The sequence below is a fragment of the Phodopus roborovskii genome, unplaced genomic scaffold (assembly GCF_943737965.1).
Source record: "Phodopus roborovskii unplaced genomic scaffold, PHOROB, whole genome shotgun sequence".
NCBI lineage: Eukaryota > Metazoa > Chordata > Mammalia > Rodentia > Cricetidae > Phodopus > Phodopus roborovskii.
This window is the reverse complement of record NW_026126618.1, coordinates 4,794,848-4,822,777: the sequence shown is the minus strand read 5'-3', so window position 1 is coordinate 4,822,777 and position 27,930 is coordinate 4,794,848. Positions and strand designations below refer to the sequence as shown.

Here is a 27,930-nt window from a genome sequence, read left to right as displayed (position 1 = left end):
TCCCTCTGAATTGATTTTCTTAACTTTAAGAGTAAAAACAGACCTATGGAATTGTGGCCATTCTTAAGAGTAAGTAGTCTGGAGGGATGGTGGTGGCCCACACCTTTGATCCCAGCACTTGGGAGGCAGAGGCAGGCAGATCTCTTGTGAGTTCGAGGCCAGTCTGTTCTACAGAGTGAGTTCCAGGACAGCCAGGACTACACAGAGAAACCCTGTCTTGAAAAACCACTAAAAAAAGAAAAAGAAGAAGAGTAAGTATCCCATTTATATTGTCAAGAAAGAAAACAACTCAACCCTAAGACAGCCAGAACTCAAACCACAGCAACAAGAACAAGGCTCTTGGTTCAGGGACTGCACTGCTGCCACAGGTCTAACCAGAGCATGGTTGAAAAGAGATGAGTTCTACAGAACACGGCATCTCCTGTTCCGGGTTCAGGCATGTCTAAGGTGCCCGACCACAAGGAAGCCCACTAGAGATCGTCAGATTCTGGGATTGTGGCTGAATTCTTTCGCAGCAATTCCAATGAAAATGCAGTTGGAGAAAGTGGCCTGGATTCTGGGATGTGTTCCATTCTGTATTTCTCGATGTACGGTGCAGCAACTTCCCAAACCTGAGAGACAGGAGGGAACAAAGTCAAAATACAGACAAGGTTGTTTCCACATGCTGTGATGAAACATGAGCTTCGCCCCAAATCAAATCACTCTCCCTACCTGGCCAAACAGCTTGCTTGCTTGCTTGTATTTTGAGCCATTTGACACAGAGTCTGTGTCAATTAATTGCTTGATACATTAAAGGATTTAAAATACAAAGTTCAAAAGCAAGCTCACGTTGTAAAGGTTTTTTTTTTTTTTTTTAAAGCTGCTTCCTACTCCACAGCAAAACAAGCAAACCCACAAAAAAACAAACAGAACCTTGGCAGCTCAGAGCAAAAATCTGGATGGATGCTTACTCTGGGGCATGGTGGATATGACAGTGCACAAGGCTTGGAAGCTAAAAGGTGGCACAGTGAATTAATTCCCCAAGGTTGTGTTTGTTTCCATGGCCACAAGTATGCAAATACGGTCATAAGTACCACCTGGGATAAGCCAGAGTCACCCGAGAACTATGGGATGGAAGCTGAGTTTGCATACGATGCTGAGGCTGTCACACACATGGCCGGGTTTTCTTCTTCATCTGCCAAACTATTTTCTTAAGTCTCCTTTTTTTGGTGTGACGTTTCCCTTCTTTATGCTAATGGCTCCTGACAGCCAAGGAATATTTCCCATACTACGAACTCACAAAATTTACTCTTAGCTAGTGTGGTGGCTCCCGCCTGAATCCTAACACCCTTGGTTCTGGAATATTCCTAGGGAAGAAGATTTCCGTGAGCTTGAGGCCAGCTGGGACTGCTCAGGGAGTCCTGAGCTAGCCTGAGCTTCATACCATACTGCCTAAACACAAACTCGGAAAAAGAACATGCATTCTTCACAAGCTAGCCCCTCACAGACAATGTGTCCCCTCAAAGGTATCGAGGGTGCACTTGGAGATCAGAGATGTGAAGTTTAAAGGGCAAGTTTGTTCCCCCAGAAAAGAGTCGAGGCTCAAAGGGAATCAAGTAAGTCCAGGAAATGGGATGCTAATGACTCAAAGATTTAAAGCATTGAAAAAAATGTGTGAATATCTATCTATATATATATGTGACCTATATGTAAAAGGTATATTTGTATTACATACATATGCATAATCTTCTATATTAGACACATATAAGTATATATACTTATATATATATTAAAATATATACATGTATTAATTTGCATAGGACGTATGCACATTTTTTATGTATGTATTATTTTAAAATATGTCCCAGTCTCTTATGTATCTGTATCAATTAGTTAATATAACCAAAAGAGATAAGCAGTAAAGAAAACTATCTCGCCAAGCCAGGCAGGTGGAACCCTGGGACCTCACAGTGTCTTTACTTGCTGGTGACAGCTGTGGTAGTATCAACCTGAGAAAGGTATGTTGGCATGGCAGACAACATCTTAGAGAAGGTTAATGAGCTGCCACCCTCATAGTCTCCCCATGAATCCTGTCTCCACACTCCACTTAAAACTCACATCCACTTCCAATCCTTCCATAGTCAGGATCTAGGTCCAAGCTGAGCCTTTGGGGAACTACCTTGCAAATCAGCTCTCTACCTCTGTGTTCTCCTAGGAGCCATCAGGAGAGAATGGCTAAGAGGGCCACACTCCACACCCGGCCACACTTCACTTTTCCACAGCCATAGTGTAGTCAGCTTGCCTTTTGCTCCAGGAGTAACCTGTGGGCTGCTTCGATGTCCGGGGCCATGAAGCGATCTTTTATCCAGGGCCTACAGAGAAAGCAGATCAAGCCATCAGCCACAAACCTGCCTCTGCAGAGACCCACTGTTCTGGAAATGGGTAAGTTCCCATTTCAGACCTTACCTGACTACGGAGCGCACCAGGTCATACACCTTCTCCAGCGGAGTGGTCGTTTTCAGGGGGCGTAGAAACTCTATGCCCTGGCAGGCAGCAAGAAGCTCAATGGCCAATACTAAAACAGTATGGAAGCAACAGTCGGTTAAAGCCTGGCTTCATCCTCGTGGGGCTGAAACCACCTAGTGGCAACTATCAGGAGCCGACTACACAGACAGCTGGTTTTCCGTGTATTGATAAAATAGCCTTATCGCCATACTTTCGGCTTTTTGTTATTGTTTTGAGACAGGATCTCAAGTATCCCTCTCTAGCCTCCAACTCATTTTATAGCCGAGGATCCACCAGCCTTCATCTCCTAGTGCTGCCATCACAGGTATGCACCTACCTATTACAACCGGTTTATGTGGTGCTAGGTTCAAACCCAGGGCCTGTGCATGCTAGGGAGGCAAGTACTCTCCCAACTGAGCTACATCTTGGGTCATCATTAGTCCACTTACTAGCCATGCACTCCTTATCTCTGTGTTTGATGTCACATCCTATTGACAACCTTGTGAAACCCTCTGGGATATATTAACTTAGCATATCCCAAGCTAAGCATGGCTCCAAGTAGCCCCTGGGGCTAGGGCAGAGAACTCCCTGCCCTGCTATAACCCACCTACCTGATGCTCCCACCAACGTGCCTGGAAAATGCCTGGCTTGAGGACCGAAATGACCTAAATCTGTGTTCCTGGGCTACGGCCATTCACAGAATAAACCGTCTCTGATCCCCTCTGAAGTGAGAGCTGTTGCTTATGTTGACAGGGAGCATGAAGATAGTGGGCTTGGACCTGGGTTTAGATCTCATCACGGACATTGAGACTGTATCGCTTTGGGAACATTGACTTCTGCTTTCTTTGGCGGCAGATCTGTCAGATGGGACTACAGTGCATGCCTCCTTAGGGAGACAATACTATATCATTCTATCACAAATTAAATGAGTCACAAGGTCAGGAGAATGTATGGTACACATTAGTAACGTACTATGACCTCCAGAGAGCAGTGGTGTTGTGACAGGAACAGAGGAAGACAGGAAGTGACAGGGGAACACATGTTTGAAAGGTAAGCATGACACACTTAGGAAAACCCTAAACTACTACTTGTGACACATTTCGCTCTGCAATCAGCACACACCCCCGCCAAGTCTACCAACTGTGCAAGCTTGGGCTTTGGCACATCTGGGTGCATTTACACGAACCATCCGAACTGTGCAAATGGTTATTCAAGCACCCTGAAAATATCTGGTGAATCCTGGCAATGCCATCTAGTCTCAGGATTGATTTCACCTTAGTGGAATTCACGTGAATGCAAACTATCCGAAGCATGCAGCCTTGAAGCCTTCAATAGGCATGCTACTATCTTTATAACCACAGAGGTTAAGTACAGAGTTAGGGTGGCAGGAGAGGGAGGGAAATCCTAAGGCCGGGGAAATAAAATACACAGTTATGGAGAGACAGGCTGAAGGGACAACAATGGCAGGAAATATGGGGATGTCAGCAAACACTAAGGGCCCTTTGGGGGGGTCATATGGAAACAGTACAATAGAAGTTTCTTAAGATATATAATATATGCGCATCTATAATACACACATAAATGAAAGGAATATAAATGGAATCACCAAATAATGGGAGAGATAATGTCCCAACTGGACTTCTCATACCAGCAGGTGAAACTTCCAGTGCCAGGAACGGGCCACATCTAATTGAGTTGTTGGCCAAAGGAAGCCCTAAACAATTCAGGCCATTTCGAAGTCTACTGGTAACTTTCCATGAGAGAGAGAGAGAGAGAGAGAGAGAGAGAGAGAGAGAGAGAGAGAGAGAGAGAGAGAGAGAGAGAGAGAGAAGACACAAGCCCCCATCCCTAACCCAGATGCTATCTTTAATTAACAACTGCTTGCAAAGGAAAAATGAGTTTTCTTTAAGGGAACATCTGCTGGCTTTGCTTTGTTTTACTCTGGCTTGTTATTTGTTTTATTGGCCTTTCTGTTTTCTAGGGAGAGAGAAAGAAGGTGCCTTGTTGGATGGGTGGGGAGGATCTGGGAGGAGATGAAGGAGGGGAAACTATCAGAAAATACTACAGTGGCTCACAACCATCGATAATGAGATCTGGTTTCCTCTTCTGGCCTGCAGGCATACAAAGCACTGTATACATAATAAATACATTTTTAAAAATTTACTTTGAATTAAAAAAGACTACAACTGTCCTAAGCAAATAAATAACAGCTGTCCTTAGCTATATTGTAAATGTATATGTTCCTTAGATACATTGAAAACATTCTAGTGCTTTTACCGACCACTGGGCTAATTTAAGTGCATAGCCTTCTCTCTAGAATTGTCTTGACTTCATACCCCTTCCCTCCCTTCAGAACTCTGCTGCTCTGTGTTCTTAAAGGCATTCCCTTTGACCCAGTTTCCTTCCATCTTCCAGTCGCCATTATACTTCAAGTCCTCTTCCATTCCCCACGCAACTTCTTCATCAAGGCCTTGCAGCTGCACCTCATACTCCAGCTACCTCTCCACAGAGCACTGACCGCCAGTCACCCAGCAGCTCTTCCCTGAGCTCTGGTATCTGTCCTTGGATGTCCCATGTCACCCCTGTAATGCATCCTAAAACAACTTACTTTTGCATACCCCTTCCTTCTCCCTCACAACAGTAATTTACACACACGCGCGCACACACACACACATGCACGCATGCACACGCACGCACGCACACACACGCCTGGCCATATGCTATTCAGTCTTACTCATGGGTTCTCCTTCGGAGATACCATTTCTGGTCCCTTTAGACTTGATCGGATTCTACATTTTCCTCCTGTAACTCTGCCCTTCAGCATTTTGTTAATTACCACAAAGAGTTACCAGGTTGGCCATTGTCCGCTTCTCTGAACAGACATTGGTTTCTGTAAGGGCAAGAGATGGGTACATCTTGCACACTATGTTACATACTCTGCTCAAGTGGCAGGTGCCTTTCTACACTTCCCATACTCAGATGATGGTTACTGATAGTGAGAGGGCATGTGGCAAGCAGGCTCGCATCACACACAGCCAGCACTACTGGATTCCAGAATTTGAAGGTATTTGCTGGATATTTGTAAGCAAAACAAACATAAGTAACGAACCTGTTTGTAATATAGCTGGTTCTTACTTACTTGTTGCTGATTTCCCTTCCGTTTTATAAACACAGAGAGAAGAGCACTGATGAACTAGGCAACCATTTACTGCCACGCAAACATTTGAGCCATATATCTGAACCAGGTGCTTCTATCAATATGACCAAGGTAGAGGAGATCCTTGCCATTGTGGAAAGACAACCCAGCCTAGCTGTACCAGAGTCACTGAGCACTATCAGAATAAAACAGAACAGAACAAAACAAAGGAAGGAAAAATGCCAGCTGCTGTTCTAACTGGAGCCAAGGAAGATGTGTGAGGCATTTGGGCAGCTACATAGATGGAGCAAGAAGGGACCAGGAGTCCTTGGAGTTGGAGCTGCAGGTGATGTGTTTGCTGGCACCACGGGACAAAACTGTGGTTCTGGGATGGAGAGGGCACGAGAGAAGGAGCATTGAGAGGCAGATGCCAGATCTTGCCAGGCTTCTGGGCCTAAGGAAGTGGGGTGGATGTGGTTTTGAGTGCTGGAAAGTAACCGGCAAGTTTCCAGCTGGGGCATGGTGTGGTCTAAATATGTTTGCAAAAGGCTCGCCCTGGTAATGTGTGGCAACTGCATAAGATAGTAAGCAGAAGGAGGTGATAGGCTTGATCTGGTGTGTCTGCAAGACTGTGCTGATGGTTTAGATAGGAGAGGTATGGATAGATAAGGGCAACACTTCAGACTTTTGGTGAGAGCTATGTGTCCAGTGGGGAACTATCCAAGGTGTGGATGTTTCGATAAATACTATGATAGACCGGAAACAAGAGCAGCTGATGATATGGAGAAATGGGTGTCTTTAACCTCTGCTGGTAGGCACATAACATTGTGCATCTACTGTGGAGAGCCATCTCCAGCTCCCATACAGATGGGTGGAGAGCTACTGTATAGCCCAGACTACTGTATAGTCCAGACAAACAAAAACATCTGTCCCCACAAAAACTAAAGCCTATCAGCCAAAATGCACAAACAAACCTGCTTTTCCACCACGAGTGCATAAAGTAAGTGTGCTACTCAGGACAATTAAGCCGAAACAGAATCTCTGCCAGCACATGCTAGGACAGAAATAAGCCTTGAAAACAGTGTGCTAGGTAAAAGAAAAAGGAACACACAGCGCGCGGTTCCATTATAGCAAATGTCCACGGAAGAAAACATCTATAGGGACCTAAAATAGTGGCTGCCTAAGGCTGGGGGAAACAGGGAGAAGGGGGCGTGATGATCTAAAGACTAGGGTTTCTTTTGGGGTGAATATGTTCTAAGATTTACGGCTATTCAATTTAGTGAATCTACTAAAACCATTGATCCATACATTTTAAAGGGGTGAGGTGAATTGTAATAGAAAATAACTCGATAAGAAAATCAACTCACTTTATCTTTAGCCTATGTTACTCTTTCCTCATGTGACAGGGCTTGGGCGATTCTGTGATAGCTCGGGAACTTAAGGAGACTATGTTTAAAGGAAGGCTATTGTACTCTCACCAAAGATAAGCCGCGATCGGGAAGGCAGAGAGAGGGTGGCCTCACACAACCCTCCCAGTGATTTATCTCTGACATCTGGATGAATCTAAATCTCACTAAATCTTTCAAATCCATGTCACTACATCAGAAATGCCTAGGGAAAAGAAAACGTGGAAGCGATATATCACAAAGAAGCTTCCTGAACATCCATCTTGCCACAGGAGGGCTAGCCTGCCATCTTGCTGATGAGTCAAAAGCCAGAAGAGAAACAAGGGAGAGGGGATGACTTTACGGTAAAGGGAGCTCAGGATCAGGACTGTGGACTTTAAAACAGGGGCCGGGAAACCCCGTTGGAACAAACCCAATGGGATGAGCTGAGGCGCTCCAGCTGGGAGAGTCCGAGTTTGTATTTGCTGCTGATACCAGGGCTCAGCTGTTTAGTTTTGCTGGGTGTGTACGGCGTCCTGGATGAGAGGAAAGCGCTGATAACACGAGCTGAAGGAGGACGACGCCACATGTAAATGTGGATAGAAAAGCCTACACGAAGAGCTACAGACAACTAAGGAATGCTGAGAATGGGAGGAATAACCCTTCCCCACGGAGAAACACCCAACTAGCTGGCTGCCCGATACCCAACACCCCTGAAAACATACATACAATTAACACTGTACAGACCTGGCGGCTATACGCAGGAATATATATGTATATACATATATGCATGTAGTAACAATGAGAAAAGAGACCTTGAATTTAAAAGAGAGAAATGAGGGGTAGATAAGAGGGTTTGGAGGAGGAAAGGGAAGGGAGACATGCTGCAATTATCTCAAGAAAATATGTATTATTATTTATTCTTTAGACTGTGCGTGTGTGCGCGCGCGCACACATAGATGCTGGTTCTCATGGAAGCCAGAGGTGACAGATGCCTCCAGAGTTGGAGTTACAGGCAGTTACCTGACATAGGCTCTAGTAACTGAACTTAGTTCTCTACAAGAGTATTATATGCTCTTAACCACTGAGCGATCTCATCTCTCCAGCCTTGGAACTATTTGTATTGTAGAGAGAAAGTATATATGAACAACATGGAGATTTGCTTGAAAATAATTTGGGGAAAACAAAAACCAGGAAGCAGATGTTTGGGCTTTTGAATCAGTTGAGGCTTGCTAGGGCTCATGGTTCCTCTTCTCTTCCCTTTCAGATACAAACCAAACAAAACCCTGCCTCATTAGAATAAAGCTCTACAAGGAGCCAACTTATCTCTGCATGGCTGCTTAGTTCTTCTCTTCAGTAAGGGACGGAGTCGCCCAGAAAGCTCTTTAGCCACAGTCCCCTCTTCTCCCTAGTGTTTCTGGGAGTGGCCAGAGGGCCTGCATTTCAAATGAGTTTCTGAAGAATACTGATTTTGTGGGCAGTGATTCCATTCTGAGAATGACCCAGAAAACTAGTTTACCAGTGAGGCCTGCCTCCCAGTGCAGGCTTTACCTTGTTCGACATGCTCGATGACCCTGAGGGCCTTCCTGGCTGCCCATCCTCCCATGGAGACGTGGTCCTCCGTGGCAGCGCTGGTGGAGAGAGAGTCCACGGATGAAGGATGACACAGAGCTTTGTTCTCAGACACTGCAAAACACCAGGGCAGGTGAAGTAGCAACCCCAAAGAAGAAACGCTGCCGAAATGGTGCACGGCTCCCCCAAAGTGTCCACAGCGTGGGGGGACCACTCCAGGGGCTCTGGACCATGACCCCAGCTCCAGGTGGTGCAGAGCCACAGTGGAAAGACCGGTCAATGTTCTCCCAAAGTTCTCCTAAGATCCGGGTGAGTTCTGAGATAAGGTAGGGATGAGAATGTGAGAACGCTTATACTACAAAACCATGCCAAAAACTAGAAGCATTTGGCATGCCTGGAAGATGGGTGGGGCTGGGGTGGGGTAGAAGTGTGATGGATGCGTTCAGCTACTCAAGAACAACTTGCTTACATTGGGAGAAGAGCCACATTAGCATTTAGGGATGGCAATGAGAACCGATGCCCGGCCTGCAGATCTTGGGCAATACTGAGGAGTTGAAATGGTTCCAAGACCGTGCAAGTAGGTGTTCTGGCCTTGAAGGTGGTCTTCGTGATAAGCAGTGATGTCTAGGAAGTGAGGGGCACCTATACTGGGGTCTCTCAAGCTTGAGTTCCCACATTCGTCAATAATCTTGCTACATTGCAGACACTGAGTTTGGAGTAGGTTCTGAGTCCCCACGTGATGCCATATGGCATGCTTCAAATGCCTACTGACAACTATATCTTAATGAATGAAGACCCAAACTACCAACCAAGTTCCTTGTTCCCAGTTCTAGATGTGAGGAAAGGTCAAACTCAAAGTCTTTTCTCCTCTTCTGTGGACCTAGAAAATAGCTATGATGTAAGGCACTGGTTTCTCAACCTGTGGGTCGTGACCCCCGGGGATCAAACAATCCTTTCGCAGGGTCAGCCAAGACCATCAGAGAACACAGATATTTACATTGTGAGTCATAAAAGTAACACAATTACAGTCGTGAGGTAGCAATGAAAATAATGTTATGGTTAGGGGGTCACCACAACATGAAGAACTATATTAAAGGGTTGCAGCATTTGGAAGGTTAAGAACCATTGACATAAGGGGTCCTACCCTTCCAGGATCTAGGTTTAAACTAGGGGACCAGCTTTGTCCTGACTTGTCCAAGATATCTCAGGTTCTGGCACTGAAAACTGTATCCTGGTACAATAAGTGTGTTGACAAGAACCTTTATAGAAAGTTCAAACTTACAAGTAAGTGATGACTAAATAAATAAGTAAACGGAGCATCTTCAGGAAGAAAGTCTGTCTTCAGTGGCAGCTTACGAGGCTGAACTCATCCAAGCCTCCTTCTCCAAGGTCATAATCTTCTCTAGAAATCAGTTGCTGTTGCCCCATGACAACCATAAAGTGAGAGGTCTTTGTGTTAGGATGTACTTTGGGGACAATTTGACTGAGCAAATACATAATACCAGGCCAGGGGAGAAGGGAACTAGTGCATCTTTCTTGGTTGTATTGAGTTTTAGAGAGAAGCATTGAACAGGGAGGAGCCTTTAAGTCCAGCACTGGGAAGTCAGAGGCAGATGAATCTCTGTGAGTTCAGGTCAGCCTGGTTGACCTCCGAGTTCTCTGCTGGCTAGGGCTAGCTAGCTGGATAACCTGTCTCCCTAAAAAGGACTATTGTCAAGTGGAAATTAGTATTTAGTTAGTGCTCATGAGGCCAAGCAGAGACCCAAGACTTTGTCAGTATAATTAGTCCATTTAACACCCAAGGCAGCCAGATTTAGGATACAGTTATCATCACATGCTCTACGTGCAGCAGAGACCTGAGCAAGTATTAACAGATGAAGAGGCCTGACACCACACTAATTATAAATGGCAGATCTGGGGTTTAGATTCCACCGGATGCTTTTAATTAATCATGTTACCTAGTCCTTTGAGGCAGGATTGTTAAAGAAAATACAGGATGCTCAGCTAAATTGGAATTTGGGATGAAAAATAGCTTTTTGGTCGATTCTGTTGTTGTTTTGGTTTTGTTTTAGCACAAGTGGATCCCAAGTAATTCAAATAGAGATGGACATCCTACATTTTTGTTTGTTGAATCTGACTACTCTATTTTAAGATTTTGTACTGATGAACATAAGATTCTTGGTATCAACCAGCAGTCAGGAACAGAGAGAGTGGACTCCTGGGAACCCTGAGCAACCTGTCCAGTGACCATCACACCCTGCTAGGAGCCATGGCTGCTGCGGCACATCCAAGCCACCACCATGGCAATCACAGCCAGGACTCATACCCATAGCATCTGACTGGGAAGGAAGGTTTTTCAGAACAGTAAAGTAGTTCATTGTAAGAAATGGGCATGGTTTAATTGAGAAGAGTAACACCAAGAAAGATGTGCAGAGGCAGGAAAGGTTACAGGCCCTGGTGGAATCCAAGCCCCAGGCAGTCACTAGGTAGCCTACCACAACCATTGTAGACCCTCATTATACCGTAGAGGACCTCCATGCAGTTACCATCAGGATTACCAGAATAATGAGAGTTAGGGAAAGACTGAGGGATCAGAAGGCCAGGTCCAACAATGCCCATGCTGTTCTTGACAGAGCCCTCCTCCCCCTTTCTACATGCTAGAACTGCCCTATTCCAACCACGCTGTGCGGGAAGACTAGCTAGAGGGTGCTTGACAGCCATAGAGCAAGACAGCAAGGTAGATCAGTGGGACAGGCTGTGTTTGGGGTTACACACCGTGAATTCATGGGGGCCCTCATCCCGGGAGAGAGCCTAGAGCAGACAGCAATGGTGAGGGTAAGGAGAACCAAGGAGATGAGACCCAAGGTCGGTAGCCACCTCCAAGTGTTGCAACTTCAATCACAAACCAGAGAATCCTAAACCACAAGATGGCAAAGAGATGCGAGCAGGCGATCCGCCTACGGAGGACTCCTCTGGTTATGCTGAGTAGGGTGGGCCTGAATAAACAGCAGCTTATCAGCCGTTCTATCAAGCATTTTAGTCATCCAACAAGGAAAACATGGCAGGGCATTGCAGCAACAGGAAATAAAATGATGGGAGCTGGAGACCTTAAGGACTTGTTTTTTGTTACTTGACCGGATAAGATAGAACTGTCTGCCTTGTCTATGAAGCATGTGGTTAGATAAACACTTCTACCTAAAGATGTCTCTTTTGGATAATGACTAATATGGGTTTTGTCGCTTAGTTTATTTATTTACTAATGTCTGGTTTTTCTCAATATGCCATTGAAGATTTTTAACTTGTTCCACATATGGTTGAGATTTTTTTTTAAAGTTTCCTTTTTAACTTGTTCACAAGCTTACAACTTGATTTAAGTCACCAAACTGAAAGTACCTGTTACTAAAGTTCGTAAATAATGGTGGTGGTGATAAAAAAGCGTTCCCTGGAGTGCGCAAAGCTGGGTACCAATATGGCTGTATTTGAGTTCTGCTCTACATCCAACTACTGTGCAATATAGGGAAAGACACTTAGCTTCTGGGGTCTCCGATTACTCACCTGACCAGTGGAGCCAGCAGTACCTCCCTCCCTACTGGCATTGCTGTGACTGAGGAGAAATAAGCCAGGCAACTGGAACTAACTCTGTGCCAGGCATTGTTCTGATGCGTTAGTTACCTACTCCTTGCAATCTCAAGTCAGAAACCACCTACACTGAAGCTCAGTTTCCAGAAGGCTTGCCGCTTCTTAGAAGTGTTGTTTATATGTTTTGAGGGCATGTTAATCTAGTGGATAGAAGATCTCCGAAGTTTAATCATTTGGTGTGGCTCAACTTTTGCCATCAACTATCATCATCTCTGTCTTTATCTTCCTCTGATAGTTTTTGTGGAAAAAAGCTACATAAACGGAGTCCGGATTGCTTCCTCTGGGGCAACTGTCCATCTATGCCTCACCAGCATTATATTATTTAGGTTTTATTTTCTTGAAGAAAGTGTTAAGATTCAGCCTCCTTGCTGTGCTAGGCGTGAGGGGCGGGATGCCCACGAAAGTGGGGACACTTCAGAGGTCACTTGAAGGCAGTGGCTGACACTTTCAGAGAAACTTTCAGGGAAACTGGGCAGGCCTGTGGGGGGCAGACTTGTGTTCTGACTAAGGGTGCTGTCCTTACCCAGGGCTGCTGCGGTGCAGTGGGCTATCATGAATCCAGAGTTCAGCCCTCCTTCAGCCACCAGGAAGGCAGGCAGCTCGCTGAGGGAGGGGTTACACAGCCTTTCGATTCTTCTCTCACTAATTGCTGCAAGTTCATGGACGCCAATGGCCAAATAGTCCAGGGCCTGAAAGAACAGCTCAGTTCAGCTGGCCCGCATTGGAATGTACTTCCGGGGTCCGGAGCACCCCCAGGAAGCCTTGGGATGTACTTCCAGGTAGGAGCACGCACACACTCAGAGAAAGCTTACTTTGGCTGGGTATTCACCGTGGAAGTTCCCTCCTGAGATTGTCTCTCCTCGACTGGCAAAGACCATCTTTCAAAAGAGGTTAAGGCTTGAACATAGCACTGTTGGTCACGTAAAGGTAACTGCTACCTCCATCTGCTTATTTTTAGTATTGAAGTGGCAGTCATTGTACAGATATATAAAATGTCAAGTCTTCCCACAAGCAGTTGTTGAGAGGGACACACACAGACACACACACACTATACACATATCCACACCACACCACACTCTGAAGGTAAATTGTGTGCAAGTAATTTCTCTTGAGATCAGAGATGTCGACTCCTATAACTTTCCTAATCTGCCAATTTAACATTTGTAGTCAGAGGCTAAAACTATGAACATAAACCGCAGGCTTGAAATCAAATTCTATTTCCTCCGTGAAGCTGTGGGCACATGTTCTGTAGGAGAAGCTTCTAAGTAGAAGATTTGGCTGATAGAGTACCCATCAAAATGTCTGGAATAATCAGTGTGGGGACTGTTTCCCAACTCTGTCCTCTGAGATCTTACATGGGTGTTCACTAGCCAACGTGTCCTATAGACCCACTGCAGTGGAAGGCAACTTTGGACTCATGGAGGGTGATCACCCCAGTGATAGCTCTAGTCTGTCACACACTTTGCTTAAGCCGGGAAGCACGAAGGTAAAGATAGTAAAAGACCCTCCATCTTGGTTCTGCAAGCTTATGTTTTTTCTCTCCAGGCTATATAAACAACATATTTAGCTATTCATTGCCAGAGTTTGCATCTGTGGCATGAGCCAACCTCTGAAGGACAATATTCAGAAGAAATATGTGTCTATATTGAGTGTGTGCAAGGTTTTTCTTATCATTATTCCCTAAATAGTACAATAAAACAACTAACTTATGTAGTGCTTACATTGCATTAGGTGTCACAGGTAATCTAGAGAGGACTTAAGAGCATACAGGAAGAAGGGTGTAGGCTAGCCACAAGTAGATTAGGGACTTGAACGCACACAGATTTTGCAATGGGAAGAGTGTCCTACAGCCAACCCCCCATACAGACACAGAATTCTTTCTGCCCTCTGAGTTCCTACATCGACTGATTGCTGCTCTAATTTAGAAGTTAAGCATGTTGTATTAGTCTCTTGTTTCCCAACCTTGTTGGTTATCAGAATTCCACCAACTCCCAACTTCCTAACACCCAGTATATTGCACTGAGTACTCTACACTTGTAGTGAAACCCAGAGAAGTCTTTTCCTTCGAGGAACATCAGTACTAGAGGCTCTCCCAACTATCTGAAAATTCATCTACAACCAAGAGTCTATTATTAAGAAAGTAGGGGACTTTGGGCCAAAGTTATGGCGAGGGGGTGGGGATTAAATACAAAACAGTCATCTACATCCAGTAAAGTCATGTTACTCTCTTCCCTTTAACTCTTGAGTTGCCTTTAAAGGTCTAACTGTGGGAGTACAGCATCGCCCTTGGGCCACTGAGGAACAAATTCATGAGTCAGACCACACAGCACGCAGGAAAAGCACAGTTCCTTCTGGGGTGAGTGAGACTCATAACCCCAAGGATTATCGACTGCCGGTTTGAACTCACCCTGAAGCGATCACAGAGAACATAAGGTGAAATCCTAAAGTAGGGCTTGCAAGAACAGCGCACTCAGACGTGGGGTGAGCAGCCCGCCCCGCTGCTGGGTGACCCGCTGTCTGTTCAGCCAGGGCCATGAGCCGCCTCCCACAGCTCCCTCCTCAGCCTTTTCTCTGATAGTGAAAAAGAGAGCAGCTGTGGAATGGGAAGGAAGGGTTCTTAAGAGGCAGCGAGGCCTCTGTGAAGACTGCACCCTGACTAATTTTCTCAGCTTCAAAGGAAAACCCCCCCCTCACAAAACCAGAACACACGCTCTCTAGGGGAAAGTGACCCTGCTGATGGAAGTAAAGCGCCCTCCATAAAGAATGAAGGCATTTTTGCTGCTGTACAGATACCTACACTGTGGCCCGAGTCAAGCCCACACCAGAAAGAAACCTGAGGATGCAGAAGCCTTACGTCACCAGAAATATTTTGATGTGTTAGTCGGTCGTTTTCTGCTCAATGCATCCTGTATCACTAGACCCAGGCTGCCAAAGGGAAGACCAGCCTGGAGCCTGCAGAAGCGAAGGCCAGACTAGGAGGCTCTAATCACACCCTCGGCAACTTCCCCCAGTGGGTTTTCAGTCAGGGTCTTGGTGAAACGTATCCACAAATGCTGCTTTAATCTTTTATGGGCCAATTTTAAAAGCATAGCATGCTAGACTCAAAACCTAGGAATCAGTTCACGTGTCTGCTTCTACCACTTACCAACTCTGACAGAGAAGAAGCCACCAAGTGCTCAGCCTCAGGGACTTACTCATCTGCCTACAAGACAGACTAATTCAACACAGGTCCTAACACAGCCAGCTAGAGAAGACTTCAAATGCATAGAACATTCAAAAGATACAGGGTTGTCTGTAGCACTGTTCAGTTCTGTAGTAATGATGTCCTTCACAAATGCTATGGTATCATTCACCACACCGTGGACCTAAAGCACAATGAAAGTTAGGTATGTGAGTAATAGCCAATAAGAATGCCAACATCGTCAGGCTTTTCCTTGTAACCACCTTGCAGTTATGATCAAAAAAAGTATAATTGGTTCCTTTAGGAGATGAAGACAACTGGTAAGTTCTCAGTAAAGCAAATTAGAATAAATATATTAAGACAATACATAACATAAATACAGAAAATCTATTAGACTGATAATGCAAAACATTGTGATCTAGGAAAAAGTGCCAGCCCTAGCCACTAAGAAGCACACTTGCATGCCAGCGGTAGGTTGTAGGCAAGTTAGGTTTCTGGTTGAAACAGAGATTTGGAAAGTACACAATGGAAGGTACCTTTCTGTTCATAAGAAGTAAGTAAGATACTCTAGGCATCTCTTGGACATGATTCACAGAGATCACCCAGATGGTACAAGGGTCTGATGTCACGAATCATAAAATCTCACATTAAAGATGCTCACGGGGAAAGTAGCCACCTTGCACTTTGCCCCAAAACAGCTGTGATACACTTTCTGGCTTCTCCCAGAAATCCAGGAGAGAAAGATTTAGTGCTATGATCTTGGGTAAGGAGGGTACTGAACCCTGTTCATCAGGTCCTGAACGCAAAATGGGAGAAAGCACCAATTTCACAGTTGGAAAAATCCAGCGAATTAGTATTTGGAAGACACCAATAACAGCGATCTTCATCTGGAGGCAGTCATTGCTCTTAGAGTATTGGGGGCTCTTAAATCAGAACTTACTCTAATGGTTCAGTTAAATTTGGTAATTCTTCCCCATAGAAGTTTTTGAATTATTGTTTAATAAGCTCGTCAAATAGGACCAAGGAATTTACTCTAGGGAAAACACCCTTTTATTCTCTTGACTAGAACTTGAGTGACAAATCATTTCTTGAGATGATTGTAATTGCTCATCAGTCAGATTATGTAAAAAAGCTGTACCCATTTCTTACTTAAGGATTGTCAGAGATTCACTTATAATGTTTTATATTTGATCATAGGATGAAGATGAGGTGCGCCCCTCGGGCATTTGAATTCTGAAAGACAGGATTCAGTGTTCACTTTGCTGTTAACATCCCTGACTGGCTGACTGTAATTTTTCTCTACAGGAAGAGCCAGTGGGACTCTTCAATGCTACTGAGCCATTATAGTACATCAGCACAGGATGTACTGTTCTGGGAAGTCTAGCCAACCCAGCAAGAAGTTGATAATGACAGGAGAAATATGAAAGTATAAAATACACTATTTTTAACAGTAGCAGCAGAGAGATTTGGATTACATTTGGCCATAGCATCATTTTCTAAAAACCGTCCCCCTTTTCTATTTTTTCCCTCTGGATTTGAGGAAAGAGCGTTTGTTGTTCTCCCGATTCTTGACTTTACCTGTGGACAGCAGCGTAAGGTGTATGCATCCTGGACGCGGTCACAAAACCTGTGGCTTTCTGTGCAAGGACGGGCGGGGGAAGGGAAGAAAACAGGCAACACATTACTGATCTCCCCCAGGCACACAGCACCAGTGAGCCCACTCAGACAAACTTGTCCAGACCTGCGATTTCTGATGGGTGGTGATCTGAGTCCAAGAGTGACCGGAACCGAAAAGCAACTTCAATTTGCCCGCGGTGAGGGCGGACAGCGTGGATGTCTAGAATTGAGGAAGGCAAAACAGTCTGAGCAATTCTGGTATTAGAACGAATCCTGCACAGGGGGTGTAGGATCATCCGTGGTGCTGGCAGAATCCTCTAGACTCCTGGGGGTTCTCACCCAGCCTGCAGAATTAAATACTTCAACCCAAAGGTTAAATTTTCCTGTGTGTGCTTGATTGTCTCTATTGTACATGTTGGAGTGCAAACTGTTTGCAGAACACACTTAGAAACTTAATTCAAGACCCCAGGCCCACCCTGAAAGGAACTAGACTGAAGACCACAGAGACGATGCATAGGGGCTGAATTTGATCGAGTCATTTTTGGACATTTTCTGCTCTACTTATTATTAACATGGAGCCTTTGTCATTCATTCTGACTTCCCAATTTTCTTATCAGGGCAATTGTATTCTCACTCCCTCTCTCTTTCTCTCTGTATGCATACACATGCATGTGTGTGCATGTGTGTGTGTGTGCGCCTGTGTATGTGTGTGTGTATGTGTGTGCATGTGTGTGTGTGTGCGTGCCTGTGTATGTGTGTGTGCATATGTGTGTGCGTGCCTGTGTGTGTGTGCATGTGTGTGCGCCTGTGTATGTGTGTGTGTGCCTGTGTATGTGTGTGTGTATGTGTGTGCGCCTGTGTATGTGTGTGTGTGTGTGCGCCTGTGCATGTGTGTGTGCGTGTGCGTGCCTGTGTATGTGTGTGTGTGTGTGCGCCTGTGTGTGTGCGTGTGCGTGCCTGTGTATGTGTGTGTGCGTGCCTGTGTATGTGTGTGTGCGCCTGTGTATGTGTGTGTATGTGTGTGCGCCTGTGTATGTGTGTGTATGTGTGTGTTCCTGTGTATGTGTGTATGTGTGCGCGCCTGTGTATGTGTGTGTGCATATGTGTGTGCGTGCCTGTGTGTGTGTGCATGTGTGTGTGTGCGTGCCTGTGTATGTGTGTGTGTATGTGTGTGCACCTGTGTATGTGTGTGTGTGTGTGCGTGCCTGTGTATGTGTGTGTGTGTGTGCATGTGTGTGTGTGTATGTGTGTGCATGTGTGTGTGTGTGCGCGCCTGTGTATGTGTGTGTGTGTGTGCGCGCCTGTGTGCATGTGTGTGTGTGTGCGTGCCTGTGTATGTGTGTGTGCGCGTGCGTGCCTGTGTATGTGTGTGTGTATGTGTGTGCGCCTGTGTATGTGTGTGTGTATGTGTGTGCGCCTGTGTATGTGTGTGTATGTGTGTGTGCCTGTGTATGTGTGTGTGTATGTGTGCGCGCCTGTGTATGTGTGTGTGCATATGTGTGTGCGTGCCTGTGTATGTGTGCATGTGTGTGTGTGCGTGCCTGTGTATGTGTGTGTATGTGTGTGCACCTGTGTATGTGTGTGTGTGTGTGTGCGTGCCTGTGTATGTGTGTGTGTATGTGTGTGCACCTGTGTATGTGTGTGTGTGTGTGCGTGCCTGTGTATGTGTGTGTGTGTGCATGTGTGTGTGTATGTGTGTGCATGTGTGTGTGCGCGCCTGTGTATGTGTGTGTGTGTGTGTGCGCGCCTGTGTGCATGTGTGTGTGTGTGCGTGCCTGTGTATGTGTGTGTGTGTGCGCGCCTGTGTATGTGTGTGTGCATGTGTGTGTGTGTGCGCCTATGTGTGTGTGCATGTGTGTGCATGTGTGTGTGTGTGCCTGTGTATGTGTGTGTGTGTGCGCCTGTGTGTGTGCACGTCTCTGTCTGTCTATGCATGCATGAGCACATGAATTCTGAGTGTATATGATGTATGATGAAAACCAGGGAACAAGTGTGGATGTCATTGCTTAGGCTCCGCCCACCTTCTCCTCCCCCTTTGTTTTCAATATGAGACAGAGTTCCTCACTGGCCTGAAACTCATCTAGTAAGCTAGGCAGGCCAGTGAGCCCCAGGGGTCTGCTTGTCTCCATCTCCTGAGCTCTGGGATTACAAGCACACACCACCACACCCAGTTTTTAAAAAGTTAGTTCTGGGGATTGAACTTAGGTCCTTGTACTTGCAAAACAAGTACTGAGCTCTCCCAATCACCCCCACCCCCTTGTTTTTAAAACCAGAGTTTCAAGTCTGACTCCTAAACCAATGCCTAGTTTGGCATGTCTGGATCACCGGGTGACCCGGGGCATGCCACTTAGCTCTCCAGGTCAGTGTCTGTCTTCAGAATACAAATGTTACAGGACTGAGTATGTCAGAACTCAAGTGAAACTGTGACAGTACTGGGTATACTAGAAGCACCTGGGTCTTCTCGCTCTCCCCCTCCACCTCTGTCCCTAAAAACCAAGTCACCCTGGTTGAATGAGTAACCAAACAGAACCTGCTGACCAGTATCGAAGGCTTTGGTGGTACCCTTCAGAACCTCAAGGGTCAAGGCAGCCACAATGTCAGCCTGCCGGGCAATGGCGATGGCTCGTTCTACAGCTTCACAGCCCAGGGAGGTGATCATCTGTGTGCCATTAATGAGTGCCAGGCCCTGTGGAGAAAGGAAGAAAAGTTTCTTGCAGTGTTCATTGTAATGAACCCACAGACAAGCCGATCTGATATCTTCTGCTTTTGTAGGAGAGAAATGAGCCAGCCAGCTGAGCTGGGGGTCTGTGTGTTTTCACAAGTGTGGGCCAGTCATGCATGTTCGTGAGCTTGAGTGGCATCATATCTGGACTCATCAGCACAGATCTGGCCAAAGGGTACCTGATGACTGTTCCCAAAGAGACAGTTGTGTGACCACACAGTACAGAACTCATGTAGCATCCTCAGGTCTCTGTGTTATGTTGTTTATTAACTTCTCACTATCATAGACAAGACATCCTAAGACCATCCTGGTCCAAAGTTAAGGGGTTGACTGAGCAGATCTTATCAAACTCCTTAGAAAATTATATTTGAAATTCATGTTCTTAGAGAACCCTCAGGGACTTGTGGCATGACTAGTCTTAAATATTTCCTTCAGTGGGCAACTGTTAATCAACACATAAGCTGTGTTTATTTTAAGGAACACAATAAGGCTGGCATTCAGGATAAAAAACGGTGCATATATGAAGGTTTGTTAACACAAACAGCGTTTTCTTGACTGACTTACCTCTTTGGGTTTCAGAACAACTGGTTTCAACCCGTGGGCTTCTAGAACCTGTTGAATGATTAAAAGCATGAACATGGTTATTACTTGAAATACAAGCTTATTTTTCATTTTATTTGGAGCCCAGTGAAATACTTTCAGTTCCAAAGTTTGTCTTATAAAACATTATGCCTACATAAACGGGTTCTAGCCAGGTTCTTAGGGCCAGCACCTCTACTTCTTTAGTCAGAAAGTAGGCTTAGTGTTTGGATAACTTGTGAACTTTTGAATCAAGAACTCAGTTGCCTATAGAATGCATTTTGCTTCAAAGTTCCTCTGTGTTGGGCCTCAAACTTCGAGATTCACCCAGCTATACCCACTTGCAGTTAAGACTGGGCTCTGGGCTGCTTGTCCATATGCTTCTGAATCAAAAGCATGGTCCCCAATCTTGTCCTCCACACTGTGTCTGCACCCTCTGTCATCGACAGACCCTCAGAGTAGGGCTTGGAAACAAATGTGTGACACCAAGAAAGAGGAGATTATGACATCCTCTCAACTAGGTAGAGCCAGAACCCTGAGAGCAAGGGGACAGACATGCTTTCTCTCAAGTAACGGGGGTGCTGTGACACCGAGGGTCCCCTGGAGGGGACGGGAGATGAAGGTAAAGCAGGAGAAGGCAGACTGGGGTCACTTCGCTCTGTCCATCTCTGAGTCTGGGTGCTTCTCTCTGCAGGGTGTTGGGCCGGGCTGGGTGTGAGCAGTAGAGACTGTCAAGCTCAGGGAAACCAGGCCACTCATAGGCTGAACGCTTGAGGACATGTGGAGGACACACATAAAACATAACCACTTATGTGTGGTGACCTGGAAAGGAGCAGAGTTGATTCCTAGAGGAATCCTAGCAGGAAAAAATAAATAAATAAATAAATAAATAAATAAATAAAGGGAAGGTGTTGAGCCATCTGCTAAGCCCAGAGCACATTCCAGCTGCAGGCTAACTTGAGTGTCGGCCATGGAGAGCCTTGGGTAGGAAGGAATGTGGGGATCACATGGAAAATAACACTGGTGAAACCACACTATGACTGAATTTTATCCTAGAGAGGAGCGAAATGCTAGAAGTTTAACTAGAATGTGTTTGGATTTGATGTTGACCAAGGTCGGGCTGGCTGCCTCCATGTAAAGGTGGTTAAGGAAACGTCCACAGAGACAGAACCAAGATAGACTGCATAGGAGAAAGATGACCTGGAACCTGGATCCCCAAAGGTCGATCTAGTTTCTTCTTCCTTCTTGGTTTTCTGTCTTTTTTCTTTTCAACTCTTTTTTATGTTCATCGGTGTTTTGCCTATGTGTCTGTGTGAGGGTGCCAGGTGTCCTGGAACTGGAGTTACAGACAGCTGTGAGCTGCCTTGTGGGTGCTGGGAATTGAACTCAGGACCTCTGGAAGAGCAGCCAGTGCCCTTAACCGCTGAGCCATCCATCTCCAGCCCCCGTCCTCTGTCTCTTTCACTCACTGTTTGGGTACCGTTCATACCTGCTCATGGAGGACAATTCAAATGATGTGGTAGGCTGTTCAGCTGAGCTTTGCTCATGAAGAAAACACCAAAACACTGTGTAAAACATGCTGCTCTGAAGAACTCATCAGGGAGAACAGATGCACTGTCTTGAGGAACTCAACTCCCACCTGTGAGATAAGCTCCCCAGTACAACTGTGACCTCCCCGGTGGGCAGCAGCAGTCTTGTGAGTGCAGAATAAATTCCTGAAACTGAAAGAGTAACTATATGTTCCTGTCTAGGCCCACATATCTTGCATGCTGCCAGGGGAATGCGGAAGCCACTATCCTTTCCTGGTTTGACGCCAAGGCCTGAGTTGTAACTGGGCAACCATGAAGGCTAAGCGACGGGACGCGTGTGAGGGGCCCCCTATGCATGAGGCCCCTGTGTGAGGCTTACATATTTAGCATCAGCCCAGCCACTCTTTGGGGACCACATCTTCCCTTCTCCAATGAGTCCCAGGGCGAGATGAGAGAGTGGCGCAAGGTCCCCACTGGCTCCAACAGTTCCTTTCTCTGGGACATACGATAGGCAGGAGGCTGCAGGAGAAGTAGGCATCCGTTAACTCAAGAGTGCTTATGCCATTTTGGTTATCTTTGCTCTGCCAGTGAAGACAACCCTCACTGCTGACAGGGCCCAGAGTCGTTTTGTAGCGTACAAATCAGGGAATGATATTTTCTCAGGTGCAACTAATGTTTCAGAGAAGCCAATGAGCCGGGAGCTGGTTCACGCCTTTAGTCCTAAAGTCAGGAGGCAGAGGCTGGTGGATCTCCCAGTTTGAAGACTGCCTGGTCTCAGCGAGTTCAGAATAGCCAGGGGCTACACAGAGAAACCCTGTCTACACACACACACACACACACACACACACAGAGAGAGAGGGGGGGGGGAGAACCAGCTGAGTTGTTATGAAAGAAGTGTGGAGGGAAGAAGAAGAGAGAAGAAAATAAGAAGGAAGAAAGGAAGAGAGCAAGGAAGGAAGGAAGGAAGAAGGAAGGAAGGAGAGAAAATGTGTTTATAGGGGGCAGGCATCCAAAGGGAAGGACATGGTGCTAACCCTGCCGTGACCCAACTCCTAGGATTCTACCACATTCTATCTCAGAAACGTAACCATAAATTAGCTGTTGATCATCACATTGTGGCTTTTAAGAGCAGAAAGTTAGGAATCATCAAAATACAGAATTAAGGGACATTTACGTGATTCTATGTAGTCATTAAAAACTGTTGGAGAATGCTTAAAAACTGTGTTTACTTTTAAAGCCCATGGATTGTTCTAGAAGGACATGGCACACTGAAGTACTACTAACAAAGTTCTTTAACAAGAAATTCAAAAGTAAAACTCCCTCTCTCCGTCCAGTCAGTTGCCACCCTACACACTATGTCTACACATGCATACACATGTGCTATTTTTTTTAGAAATTTCCCCAAAGGTTACCCCCAAAAGGGAGGCTTCTGTTTGCCAAAATAAAGTCCTGATGGTGTTTGTTTCCACAGCTGTTGCTAAGTAATGTGAATTAGACACATCAGTGCCAACCTGGGCTAGATTCCAGACTATAGCTGACCTGGGGAATTCCCAGAGCAACAGAAACCCAGACATGCCTTAAACGCCATCCATCATAGCACAGGTTGGAGTTCTACTGTCTTGGGTTTGAGGCTTGGGGTGGAGCAGAGCTTGTAGATGGGTACTGTGTCACTATGGATCTGTGTAGATAGCCCTATGGCCTGTAGACTGTGACCTTTACTGGTCAACGTGCCCCCCATGCTGTCTGCATAGGAGCTCAAGCATCTGGTCTTCTCTGCATGACTGTGAGACCTTATTTCTTGTATGTTTTTGGTTTTTGAGACAGGGTTGCTCTGAAGCTTTGGAGCCTGTCCTGGACTCGCCCTGTAGACCAGGCTGGCCTTGAACTCATAGAGATCCATCTACCTCTGCCTTCTGAGTGCTGGGATTAAAGACAGGAGCCACCACTGCCCTACTGAGACCTTATTTCCTTTCCCATCCCTTCCCCCCAAGGATCCCTGGGGTTCCCATTGATCTCATGTTTTATCCTTTGCTGTGTGAAGGGACAGCTTCCTGAGACTTTCAAATCTGGCCTCCTCTTTTAAAGGACTGAGTTGTGACGCATCACAGCCTATACCACAATGGCTTCATGGCTAAGTCAATTATTAACCTCTCTACATTTTGACCTACCTTTTTACGAACTTAAATTTCCATGTGCAAGTACAACTTGTCCCTCATCTGGGGGGGGGGGGGAGGACATTAGGAATTCAGATTCCCAGGTACCAACTGGAACCACTGTCTTAGGATGGACATAATCCAGGAATTATGTTCATGGATGATTTGGTGCAATATCTCTGATCATATATGGGCACCATTGACTAGACAGCTCTGTGTAGGCCTCAATGTACTGGCATGTTGGTGGGACTCATGCTTATCTTAAAAGTTACCACAAGATGGGTTGGCATTTATGGGACTAACTAGAGCTGCCATTGTTGCTACCTAAAAACTGGTTCTCCTTCTGGCCAAACCCGTTTTATACTCATCTTGGTTGTTTTCTAGTGTCGGCAGCATCTAGTCATCCCAATCGACTTTTGGGGTGTGCCCACTTCTCTGAAAGGCCAAACTAAGGATTCACTGCCTCACCATTAAATACTTCAATAACTTGTTTCAGGGTCTCCAAGGAAATCCCGCTGTATCCTTTGGCTAAAACATTGATCCTCAAAGCCAAGAGCATCCGACACCTCTCAGGACTGAGTGGTTTTCCAACACCTACAAAGCAGAATTGTCATTTTCTTCAAGCAACAACAAATCCCTCACTCCCTGCCTGCCCCACCTTCTGAAGCTTTCCCCATCATTGCCATTCTTCCCCTGGCTTTCTGAAGCTAGATGGTGCTCCCCGTTGCCTGTCTGGATGGTGCTCCCTGTTGCCTGTCTGGGTGATGCTCCCATTACCTGTCTGGATGGTGCTCCCTGTTGCCTGCCTGGATGGTGCTCCCCGTTGCCTGTCTGGATGGTGCTCCCCGTTGCCTGTCTGGATGGTGCTCCCCGTTGCCTGTCTGGTTCCTCAAAGCCTTGTCCAGACCAAGGTTCTCCTTCTCAATTCCTTCCTTACAGTCCTCCAGTGAACCTCACCTGCCCAAATGCCTTCAGAATACCTTAGAGAGGCCTTGGCGAAGGCTCCTTCGGTGTGATGGGCCCAGGGCTCATCCTAGTCCATGTCCCAAATGCTAGCCTTCATTCTCTTCCCTAGATGAACCACTCTCTTCATAGGATTGGATACATGCTCCTACTCAAGCCCATCCCTCCACCAGGCCCATCCTGCTTTCTGAGTTGTAGCACGAGGCTGGTCTGGGCTGATGCTATATGCTCACACTCCTGGGTCCCCAGTACCCAGCCCTTGGAGTGCATTTGGCACATACCAATTGATGTGGCTGGTAGCACTATGCTAGTCACCCACATGATCTGCCGTGACTTAGCAGGCACCCAGTATTGTATTAGGAAAAATTTACCTGAAGAATGGGAACGAACTAAGTTGACCTGAAGCTCCCTGGAAGAGAAGGATGAGAACCCTCTTAGACACCCTGGGTGAGCATGCTCCCTCAGCTGGGATTATAAAGGAAACAACAGTAAAGTCTTTAGATGGGCAGCCCCATGCAGTGACCGAAACAGTAGGCCTGGTTCTGTCAGGATGAACGTCAGCTATCATGCATACCAGCTGTTTATGTTATGATTCACAAGGGTAGCAAAATTCCAGCCACGAAGTAGCAAGGAAATAATGTTATGGCTGGGGTCACCACAACATGAAGAACTGTGTTAAAGGGTAGCAGCTTTAGTAAGGTTGAGAACCGCCGGTCTAACGTGAGTGCTCAGTGACGTGATCTCCGTGGATGGGAACTCTCTAAGTTGGGGCAGATGGGTGATGGGTGCACAGACTTACTGCAGTTTGTGGACGGGGATTACAGTTCTGGCAAATTTCCCAAAACCTGTGGTGATGCCATACACGACTGAAATAAAAAACAAGCAGACACCCACATGATTAGACTGAACCAAGGCTTCATTCTTAGGTTAGTCTGTAAAAATAATGTTGGGGCACCCCGAGAAAAAGATACCTGTTTGCTCTTTTATGATGCTGTCAATGACTTCCCTGGACTGTTGCACTTTCTTCTCGGCGGTTGAGGTGAGCTAGGGAAGCATTGGCCAGAGCGAGCATGTGAAAGTGTTGCACGCGGGTGGGAATGGAAGGGACTGTCCTTCTCCCCCATCCCACACACCTTTATCTTGTAGCGTCCCTTTCCCAAGTTGACCAGATCCTCGGTGCTCAGACTGTCCCCATCTAAGGCAATGTACTGCACAAAAGGAGTGAATCTCAGTGAGCCAGGGGTGTGGGGGGACCCTAAGGGGTGGCCCTGGACACAATCTGACGGCGACAAAGCTATTTTATTATTGTTGTGCTAAGAACACGCCCGGCTTACAAGGAGACCGGGCAAGGAAAGTCAGGAAAGCTAGGCCAGGTCCCCTGTATACCACTCTGCCCTTACGTGTGGTATTCGCTCGGGTTGCACCCTCTCTTCTTGAAAGGGGAGGGGTATTGTGGTACCAGACCTCGCCTTCCCCACAAAAAGAAAAGTAGCTTGCAGCTTACCCTTTCAGGCTCCCGGTATTTGCTGTATCTGAAGCCAGGTAAAGGATCGTACTGGCCGCGTGGAAAAGCCCTGTCCCACCATGGCAGGCCCAGCCCCCAGTGCTGACCAAAGCCGAGTCACAAAGGATACAGGAAAACGCCTTCTGGCTGCGAAGGAATGAAGTCTGGAGACATTACATCGCCTTCAATGACTGAAACAAGAATGGGAAAGAGGGGGCCTTGCAGACCACAGGGAGCCACATTTGGGTGGCTGCCAGACCCAGGAATGGCTCCTCGGTGTTCTGAGCTTGCATTGCATAGCCATGGCTGCTGACTTCCTACATTTATTTCCCCACGGCCCGAGCATCTTTATACAGGAAAGCAAAAGGCAGACAGGTAGGCGAGGGACATCGGTGGAAGATCAGTTCTAGTCTGCCCTCACTCCCACTCTGGCAGTCACTGCTTTTAAATCTGAAATGTCAGCACCCCTGTGCTGCTGGCTGAGCCTGCTGAGGCTTACCTGATGGCGGAAGGATTCTGTAATTGGCAAAGGGATTCAGCCTTGGGTTCAAAGGCAGACTCTTGTCCCTTACCACCTGCCTCTCTACATCTATTGCGGGCTGAGGATAAGGTGGATGAGAACCTTTAGCTTGAGGTTCCCCAAGTCGAGTACTCAAGCCTGTTTTTCTCCTCATTCTCCCTAACACGAGGGCTACTTCCTCCAGGCAGTTCATCCCGTTCCCCTGCGGGCCACTCACCCACTTCGACGAACTCATTGTCCTCCAAGGCCACCTCCAGCAGGTCCTCGTTGTCCAGCAGGCCCAGGCCCTTGCAGCGGCGCACGAGGAAGCGCACTTCATCCACAGAGGCAAAGCCACCATTGTCCGGCTTATTCTTCATGTAGCGTCGCACAGCTTCGCGGCCCAGCCAGCCTACAGTGAGCTTCCCGTCCTGGCAGGGCACCGCCAGCCATTCCCCTCGCACGTGCACCGTGTACCTAGGCATGGCCCGGCTACTCTAACAGCCCCTCTGAGCAACAGGTCCCTGCAACCAAGTGCTGGCTCCTGCCTTACTGGGGAGCCTTTATCCCTTCCCGGGGAGGGGAGTGCCTGCTGGGGTGTGGTTGGCAGGGAGACTGAGCATGGATTTTCAAAACACACCCCTTCCCTCGCCTTTACTCATTTACACTTTGAACAAATATTTATTGCCGTCTCTGATGTTCCTTTGGCCTTTTGGGAAGTTGAACTGGGGGCTGGGGAGAGGTATCTGGGTAGGCGAGGAGCCCACCTCCGATGCGATGCAGCCCTGCAGGCAGAAAGAGTGAGTTCTGAGCTCTGCCAGTACTCCTCTTATCTAGGGTCCCAGTTCTCTCTCCCTTTCTGAGTTCTGCCTTGAGAGCTGCTCATAAACACCATGTTCCCCTCTACAGGGAATTACTCAATTGGTAAAACACATCCTCTCGGTCAACTGTGACACCCGGGAGTGTG

At 46.6% G+C, this 27,930-nt stretch overlaps 1 protein-coding gene across 1 annotated transcript; it reads right to left on the bottom strand.

Moving 5' to 3' along the window:
* Positions 1-247: 247 nt before the first annotated feature.
* On the bottom strand, positions 248-27,448 carry Hal (histidine ammonia-lyase). The gene is made up of 20 exons (XM_051206306.1): positions 27,202-27,448; positions 26,595-26,655; positions 26,465-26,492; positions 26,094-26,168; positions 25,932-26,004; positions 25,760-25,826; positions 25,332-25,369; positions 24,466-24,591; positions 22,224-22,363; positions 20,301-20,348; positions 19,553-19,700; positions 17,139-17,234; positions 16,976-17,034; positions 15,501-15,581; positions 13,029-13,094; positions 12,740-12,905; positions 8,557-8,691; positions 2,446-2,554; positions 2,282-2,351; positions 248-611 (listed from the first exon to the last, which is right to left on the bottom strand). The coding sequence occupies exons 1-20, from the start codon at positions 27,446-27,448 to the stop codon at positions 471-473; spliced, it is 1,974 nt and encodes a 657-aa protein (XP_051062263.1). The 3' UTR covers positions 248-470.
* Positions 27,449-27,930: the final 482 nt, after the last annotated feature.

What these genes read in the sequence shown, in the direction of transcription:
- Hal (XM_051206306.1), bottom strand. Translation starts at nt 27,448, where the DNA reads ATGCCTAGGTACACGGTGCACGTGCGAGGGGAATGGCTGGCGGTGCCC. An exon ending in CCTTACGCTGCTGTCCACAG is followed by an intron (nt 15,582 to 16,975) that starts GTAAAGTCAAGA and finishes ATTGTGCTTTAG; the next exon opens with GTCCACGGTGTGGTGAATGA. An exon ending in ACAGTGCTACAGACAACCCT is followed by an intron (nt 13,095 to 15,500) that starts GTATCTTTTGAA and finishes CTCTTTTGAAAG; the next exon opens with ATGGTCTTTGCCAGTCGAGG.